Below are 8,579 nucleotides of genomic sequence, written 5' to 3'. Positions count from 1 at the left end.
TATCTATAAATTCTTCACAAAGAACTATAGTTGAAAATAAAATTTCAATATTATGAGCATAGCGTAGATTGACATCCAAACTTCATAAAATGGTTAAATATTTATGAATTATGACAATAGATGGCAATGACCAAAAATCAACCACCAAACCAATGTGTTTATATAATGGTTATACACTTGTACTTTACTGTTTTGATTTTCTATTGCAATTATGGAACAAAAATGTTCAAATATGAATATTGTCAAAATTAAGTTTGACTAAAAGAGAAATTGCTGAGAAATTTAGTAAATCATAGACGAATTTTGGGATTTAAGAGAATGTGGAGTTATATTTGATAAATTTCTTTTTTGCTAGATACAATAATATTTCAAACTTATGGTGTCCATTCAATGATGATTGCACAATATTATCAAGTTAAGACATTAATTGGTTTTTGGTGTAAGTGGAGATTGAATCCCAAATCTCTTATTCGACGACAAGAGATTTTACTAATTGAGCTAATTAGGACTCACATATTTTGATAAATGATAGTTAATTGAGTTGGAATATATTAATAAGTAGTTATTTTATGTCTTTTCTTTAGTTCAGATTTTGATAATACTAAATACAAGCTATTTGAGCATTGGTGAGTTATCTCTCTCTCTCTCTCTCTCTCTCTCTCCTTAAACTCTTCTTTCACTCATTGACCTTCGTCTTACTATGATTAGGTGAGACCAGTTCCCCATTGCAGTTATTTTAATTCACATGTTGCTCATGGGTTGTTGATGATGGGTCATGGATTTAGTGTGTGTGGGTTTTGGAGCTATAGGGAGGATGGGTTTCAAGGGAAAGATTGATGGTGGTTGGGCTTTCATGGGTAGGGTGAATTTGGTCCAAGGTGGGTTGGGGCTTTCTTACTTTTTCTCACTTTTTCAAAAGTATAAGTATACTTTATCATACTTTCAAGAATAAGTTTTCAGCAAAAAACTAAATAAGTTATTCTCAAATGGACATTTGGTATAGGTGTGGGATGAATGAGATTTTTTTTGGGAGGGGGGGGGGTGTAATTGCTGAAAAATGAATAAGAGAAAAATACAAAAAACCCCTTTGTGGTATTCTTCTAAAGCATGGAACCTTCTTGAGGCTTTGACTTATGAGTGTAACAATTAAGCCCCTAGTTTTTTAGTGTAACAAAATGAAAAACTACAACTCTAATTTTTTACATAAAGAATAACCAAAGTGGTTGTGTTATACTCAAACCTTGGGAGGTTAATTGTGGCATAATCAACAATTTACACATAAAACGATACCATAAGAAGGTTAAGTATTACATTCAAAATTTTAGAGGGTTATACATATTTTGTGGAAAAATCACACGAGGGTTTAGTGTACTTTTCCAAAAGAAAAAGGCAAGATTGAAAATAAGGCAAAACTTGTTGCCCACGTGTTAATGCAAACACATTTACATATGCGAAAAAGCAAGTGAAATCATGATTTTAAGTCACAATTGTCAACTTGGAAGTCACAATTTCAGTTACTTTCATCATGTGTTTGCTAATGTGTAATAAACACTACTTTAAAAATAATAATTAAATTGAATAGAAATAATATAAAGTTTGTTGGGGAGTGTATCCAGAAGGGGGTAAGAAGCTAAAATAAATTAATAAAAATGACTTTCTAACAAAATTTGGTTAGAATTTTTTTTTTTTTTTAAATCAACTTCGTTAGAACTTTGTTGAGCTTTTATCGTTATTTATTTTTTATTTTTTATTTTTTGAGAAGAAACTTTGTTGAGCTCGTTGTGAATGCTCTAACAACCTTATTTTATGGTATAATTTTTGTGGTGGCATGGGTTGACGGACGGAAGTGCACCATGTGGCAAGAGATTTGAACAAAGACCAAACATATTTTATACTGTAAATATTTACATTCCTTTGTTTTAGGTTTTGGTAAAAATATTTACCATCCTTTATATTAAACAAGGGTAAGGTTTTCTTTTTGTGCTCATATACATTGAATCGGACATGAGATTGACACGTATGTGATCATTTTAAGACATGTGTTGTTTCGATATTGCCTCTAGTCCAACAGTTAATTCCTAGAGAGAGAATATTAAAATGCTATAAATAGCAAATTATTATTATTTTTTTTTTTCAGAAAGAAATAGCAAATTAAATTGATACGAAAAGAACCCAAGAAAAAAAAAAAACTGTTACTTGACCCGCGGCTTTGGCGGGCACTCTTGTTTCCGTTTCAAAAGGCAGAATATGAGATGATCTCAGCCGCCCAATGACTAGAAAATTCCTGAAGATCCGCGTTGAATTGAATTCCAACGCCATATTCCATAACGTTATTGCCCTTACTGTTTTATTCTTTGCAACAACCAACAACCTCTGAATTATTTTTTTTCCTCTCTCCAACGGAACCAACAACAACCAAAACAAAAAACCAGAACCAAAATACCGACACACACACCTACACCTTAAACAAGCATATTATCATTATCATTATCATATTATATTATTCGTCACCGGCGTGCCCTGTTGCTCCGGCGATATCCATCTCTTTGCCACAATATTTTGAGGTTGCTTAGTCTCTCTCTCTCTCTCTCTCTCTCTCTCCCAATTGTTTAGTTTTTATTGATTTTTACAATCACTTTTTTTGGTGTTATTGTTACTAGACAAATGCTTCTTTAAACCTGAGTGACGATCTCCATTTGAGCAATACCGAAAGCCAAATTTTTATGTAGTTAGTGTCAAAGTAAGGCTAGTGAGATAATTGCTGAAGGTACTTCAGGACGACTGAATAATTACTTGATTATGAATGCCAATACTTTACATCATCCCTTTTTTAAAACTAAGTAGGTTATTGTCAAATTGTTTATGGTCATAGTTTTGTGATTAAGAATGGAGCTTGTCACATTTTTGCCATAAGATGTCCAAAATATTGTATCTATCTATGCATTATGTAAATTTATTTCTACATGCAGGAAAGTGAAAACGTAGTTTCTTTGGATAGACTTTTTACTAGCACTCTTGTATAGTTGGTATTTTTTTATAGTGGTGTCAACTAATGTCAGAGTGCTTCTTATACTATGGCCTAATGTCATTTGTTCATTCTATTTGTTGCTTATTCCAAAAATCGGCTTCTTGCCCATTTTAAGTAGGTTATTGTCAAATTGTTTATGGTCATAGTTTTGTGATTAAGAATGGAGCTTGTCACATTTTTGCCATAAGATGTCCAAAATATTGTATCTATCTATGCATTATGTAAATTTATTTCTACATGCAGGAAAGTGAAAACGTAGTTTCTTTGGATAGACTTTTTACTAGCACTCTTGTATAGTTGGTATTTTTTTATAGTGGTGTCAACTAATGTCAGAGTGCTTCTTATACTATGGCCTAATGTCATTTGTTCATTCTATTTGTTGCTTATTCCAAAAATCGGCTTCTTGCCCATTTCACAGTTTAGATTAAATATTACAAATCTAAATGTGTATTCAGTAATAGTATCACACCGTTTAACATTTTATATGATGTGGCTCCATGTACATTTTTAAATAGAAGAAATAAAATATTAATAGTGAAATGGGGAGGATCCTTATCCCTTGTTCTGCTGGATTGTATTCTGTCTACTAGTTCATATCATAGTTTCACTTTAATCTTCAGTTTTATTTAAGAATATCTTCTTCTGTCCAATAAGATTTGGGGTGTTTTCACATTCTGGAAGAAAGCTGATAGGCATCCATATCTTAGATATCCCACTTGAGGATCCTGCTTTTGTGGGACAAATGTTGGAGGATGACCCTTTTTCTTTTTCTTTTTTAAAATCCTGATAGACGGGAATGTTTTTTTTTTTAAACTTGCTTGTTACACCTGAATTTGGCTAACATATGAAGTTCCAGTTGGAATTTGTATAACATTATAATCTAGTCTTTTTCTATTTGATGTCTCTTCAATAAAATAACAAGGCTTTCCTAAAATGTTGAAACGAATTCTTTGAAGGTTCTCATGGCACACTGGCAATGCGTGCCTCTTTTCTGGAGCTTCATTTTAAGCAAAGAATCAACATCGCAAAAATAGATTGGGGATGTACAGTTCTTTTAATGTGTTATAAGAGGTAGGGATTATAGTGGCCGGGGTTTGTGATTAATTGAGTGTTGTTAGTCTGTGCAAATCAATTGTATTATATGTTCTCGTAAGTATAAGTAAGCGAGAAGGGAAGTTCAGTATTCAAGTGTGATGGAGTTCAGAGATGTTTCTGCATCAAATGAGCATCAGGAGCTTCACAATTCTGCTATAGAGGGTGCACATCATTTATCTGTTTCTTCATTGCGGATTTCTCCCAAGTCTTCAAGGTCCCCAAACTCACCAAGGTCCCCCAGGTCACCAAGTGTTCCAAAGTCTCCGAGGTCCCCAATTATTCCAAAGTCTCCAAGGTCCCCAAGGGTGCATGGCAAGGGAAGTCCACTCAAGAATGATAGGCATTCACATTCATTGATAGATGGGCGTCCTAAAAAAGGTAAACTGTACCCTTTTGAAATCTTGTTACTAGATTGGTATGTAAATTTTATTTGTCATTATACATTGACTCGACAAAACTAATAGCTTGAGAACTCAGAGCTTGAAAATGTTAGAACTGATGGTCTTCAAGTCATAGTTCAGAAATAGCTTTCACAGAATAGATTTTTCTTGGTTGCTTGGGCTGCTTTTTGGTCTCACAGGCATATTTGTATTATTCAACTGCTTTTTCAGATGACATAGAGATGCATAAAAATTGAAGTTTGGGCAAATAATGCTTTCATTACTGTGTTTGTTTGTAATTGAAATGTACAGTAAACTGACTGAATGTGTAATGTTCTCTCATTTTAAGCTTAAAGATTGTTTTGCGGATCAGTTTCTAATGAGCTACTTTCATGATGCAGGTGGTTCGGGGGGAAAAGGTACCTGGGGAGGGTTACTTGATATAGAAGATAACTATTTTATTGACCCTAATGACCCAAACTATGATAGCAGTGAGGTACATAGTTAATAAATTTTATCTATATGTGTTTCTCCATGAATTTTGTTTTGGGAATTTCCTTGGAAACATTGAAAGCATTATGAAGAGATGAAAGGTCAATTTGAATAGTTCCTTCTGCTGAAAGTTTACTTTTGTCATTGCAGCTACTAACTTCTAAAGAAAATATAATTCTTTGTAGGAATGTGAACATTCAGATGCAAGAAAGTCAACGGAGGAATTTGAGGAGTACAAAAAGAAGGCTACCATAATAGTGGAGGAATACTTCGCCACTGATGATGTTGCCTCTACTTCAAATGAACTGAGAGAACTTGGAAGGCCTGGATATAGCTACTATTTTGTGAAAAAGCTTGTGTCTATGGCTATGGATAGGCATGACAAAGAGAAAGAAATGGCTGCTGCTCTGCTATCTGCACTTTATGCGGACGTCATTACCCCCCCACAAGTTTACAAAGGTTTCAGTAAATTAGTGAAATCTGCAGATGACTTGATTGTAGATATACCTGACACAGTTGATGTTCTTGCACTGTTCATAGCTCGAGCTGTGGTTGATGACATACTTCCTCCGGCATTTTTAACTAAAGAATTGGTTTCCTCACCTGAAGATTCTAAAGGGGTTGAAGTCTTAAAAAGAGCTGACAAGGGATATTTATCAGCCCCTCTCCATGCCGATTTTATTGAGCGGCGATGGGGGGGTAGCAAGAATAAAACAGTTGAGGACGTGAAGGCTAGGATAAACAATTTGTTAATTGAATATGTGGTGAGTGGTGACAAAAAAGAGGCTTGCAGATGCATCAATGATTTGAAAGTTCCATTCTTCCACCATGAAATAGTTAAAAGGGCTCTTATAATGGCAATGGAGAGGCGGCAAGCTGAAGGCCGGCTACTGGATTTGCTGAAGGAAGCTGCTGAAGAAGGATTAATTAACTCAAGTCAAATATCAAAGGGATTTGGTCGGATGATTGACACTGCTGAGGACTTATCACTTGACATACCTAATGCGAAGGCAATATTGCAGTCATTGATCTCTAAGGCAGCATCAGAGGGATGGCTGTGTGCTTCATCTTTGAAGGCCCTCTCATTGGAGCCAGAAAAGCAAGCACTAGATGTCAGTGAAGCTAGAATTTTCAAGATGAAGGCTCAATCCATTATTCAAGAGTACTTCTTGTCTGCTGATATTTCAGAGGTAAACAGTTGTCTAGAATCAGACAACAAGACTTGTTCAGCAGAATTGAATGCTATATTTGTTAAGAAACTGATAACTCTAGCAATGGACCGGAAGAATAGGGAGAAGGAAATGGCTTCTGTATTACTGTCATCTTTGTGTTTCCCAGCTGATGATGTTGTAAATGGTTTTGTGATGCTGATGGAATCTGCAGATGACACTGCTCTGGATAATCCAGTTGTTGTTGAGGATCTTGCAATGTTTTTAGCTAGAGCAGAAGTGGATGAAGTCCTAGCCCCCCAACACTTGGAAGAGATTGGAAGCCAGAGTTTGGGGCCAGAGTCGATTGGGAGCAAAGTGCTTCAAATGGCAAGGTCATTGCTAAAGGCTCGACTTTCTGGGGAACGCATCTTGAGGTGTTGGGGTGGTGGAGGAAGCAGCAGTCCTGGGTGGGCAGTCGAGGATGTCAAGGACAAGATTGGAAAGCTGCTTGAAGAGTTTGAGTCTGGAGGAGACATTAGAGAGGCTTGTCGCTGCATAAAGGAGTTAGGCATGCCATTTTTTCACCATGAGGTTGTTAAGAAAGCTTTGGTGACAACTATGGAGAAGAAGAATGAAAGATTATGGGGTTTGCTTGAGGAGTGTTTCGGCTCTGGGCTCATAACTATGAATCAGATGTCTAAGGGTTTTGGGAGGGTTGCAGAATCTCTTGATGACTTGGCTTTGGATGTTCCTGATGCTAATCAACAATTTACACATTATGTTGAACAAGCGAAGATTGCAGGGTGGTTGGATTCGTCATACTGTCTCAGCAGATGAGGACGTGCAACAGAGATTGGCACATGCTAATGATATTGTAGGTAAAATTCTTTACAGCAAAAAAACAAGATACTGTTGGTAAATTTTTTACTATGCTTTTTCATATGTATACGCATACACGTAGACATGGGCATGCAGGCAGGCACACAGACATTTTTCAGTTTTGAATCTTCTGGTCAGTTTTTTCAGCATGTCTTCCATTGTTGACTAGTTGCTTCCATATCAGTTAGCAAACTAGAAATAGTTGGCTTCATATTTCTTTTCATTGAGATAGTTCCAAAATTGGTTTTTAATTATTAACAGCAATAACTTACTTATAAAAAATCAAAATAAAGTATGAAATTCTGGGTTATTATATAAGCAGACAACTCCTCACAGTCGCACACTCATACCTGATACCTCCATTTATGCTAGTCTTGTGAAGAAATAGGAGGATGTGGCATTGATGTTTTCTAAAGAATTGGCCAGGATATGGAGACAATTTATGAAGTTTGTTCCTTGTTAATATTTGGCAGTTCTCACTAGGAAACATATCGACTGAATTTACATTTATAGGCAAAGCAAAATTGTACCGTTCAAGTGTGTGAAGCCAACATGAGATTTATGTGGGATCTAAATGAGTTCAAACATACTACATTATTCTCATATTTGTATAATATGTTTTGGAACAAAGGCTTTGCTGTTGTTGTTGCATGGCAGGAATACAGTAGCTGAAATTGTGCAATATATGCTTCCTTTCATTTACAAGGATGGGAATTTGGTGATAAGGAAATAAATTATAGGAAAAAAAATTATGTTTAGAGAAGGGAATGTCAATGAATAAGATCTTGCATATTTGCTGAAATTCATATATATTCCATGCAGGTCCTGTTTTTGTATCTTTTTTCACTACTCAACTTCTTGGTCAATAGAAGACTACAACCAAGTGGATATTGGATACTCAAATTACGTACAGATATTAAAGTCTATATGTACTTCAGAACCTATCTTGGATAGTCATTATGCCACTCATTAAGAAAGAATCCAGACATGCATCTCATTTCCATCCTGAAGCAAACTTGTAAAAGTTTCATGGGCTCTATTGGAAGGTGATTTTGAAGATTTAAATAAATTTTGTGACACTCATAATTTTAGCTGCAGGTTGGTTTGAAAATTAATTGTAACCTTATTTATTTAATTTAAGAAAGGAAGAGGGTTAGATACTTTAGATTGATTCTCTTTGAGGAAGTATAAACAACTATTGGAAGGGGCAATTCTTATCTTTAATATTTTTTTTATTAGTTAATTCTCTCTTTAGTTAATAGAAAAGCTTCATGATTAATTAGGAGCATCTAAAACCATAAATGATGCACTCAAATAGAATAGATTTGGCAAGCTCAATGGCATGCATTGTACTTAATTTATTATGTATTACGCGTCTATATTATGTGGCAGAGAAGATTGATGGCTACCAATGCACCTTTAGACCTACAACAGAAACAAAGCCCAAAATTAAGAGAAAAAATAGTACTAACAATAAATTAACTTTTATAAAAAAAAAATAGTATAGGTTCAACAGTAAAAAGAAAACATAACAATGATTCAATGAGTCTCCAG

General features: G+C 35.0%; 1 protein-coding gene across 2 annotated transcripts; it reads left to right on the top strand.

Moving 5' to 3' along the window:
* The first annotated feature begins 2,264 nt into the window (after positions 1 to 2,264).
* Positions 2,265 to 8,229, top strand: LOC112034005 (MA3 DOMAIN-CONTAINING TRANSLATION REGULATORY FACTOR 2). 2 transcript variants are annotated; one of them, XM_065767109.1, is made up of 5 exons: positions 2,265 to 2,564; positions 3,985 to 4,501; positions 4,905 to 4,999; positions 5,181 to 7,020; positions 7,848 to 8,229. In XM_065767109.1, exons 2-4 carry the CDS (start codon positions 4,222 to 4,224, stop codon positions 6,981 to 6,983), a joined length of 2,178 nt encoding a protein of 725 aa, XP_065623181.1. In that variant the 5' UTR covers positions 2,265 to 2,564; positions 3,985 to 4,221; the 3' UTR covers positions 6,984 to 7,020; positions 7,848 to 8,229. The 2 variants fall into 2 exon arrangements, with proteins under 2 accessions (XP_065623181.1, XP_065623180.1); XM_065767108.1 differs by having other exon boundaries at positions 5,181 to 7,024.
* Positions 8,230 to 8,579: the final 350 nt, after the last annotated feature.

The sequence above is a fragment of the Quercus suber genome, unplaced genomic scaffold (assembly GCF_002906115.3).
Source record: "Quercus suber isolate HL8 unplaced genomic scaffold, Cork oak 2.0 scaffold_773, whole genome shotgun sequence".
Lineage (NCBI taxonomy): Eukaryota > Viridiplantae > Streptophyta > Magnoliopsida > Fagales > Fagaceae > Quercus > Quercus suber.
The sequence above is the reverse complement of the archived record's forward strand: the minus strand, read 5'-3'. Positions and strand labels throughout refer to the sequence as shown.

Excerpts from the sequence above, each read along its gene's own strand:
- LOC112034005 (XM_065767109.1), top strand. The coding sequence starts at position 4,222 with ATGGAGTTCAGAGATGTTTCTGCATCAAATGAGCATCAGGAGCTTCAC. Across the intron at positions 4,502-4,904 it reads AGATGGGCGTCCTAAAAAAG|GTGGTTCGGGGGGAAAAGGT; the intron begins GTAAACTGTACC and ends TTCATGATGCAG. Across the intron at positions 5,000-5,180 it reads CAAACTATGATAGCAGTGAG|GAATGTGAACATTCAGATGC; the intron begins GTACATAGTTAA and ends AATTCTTTGTAG.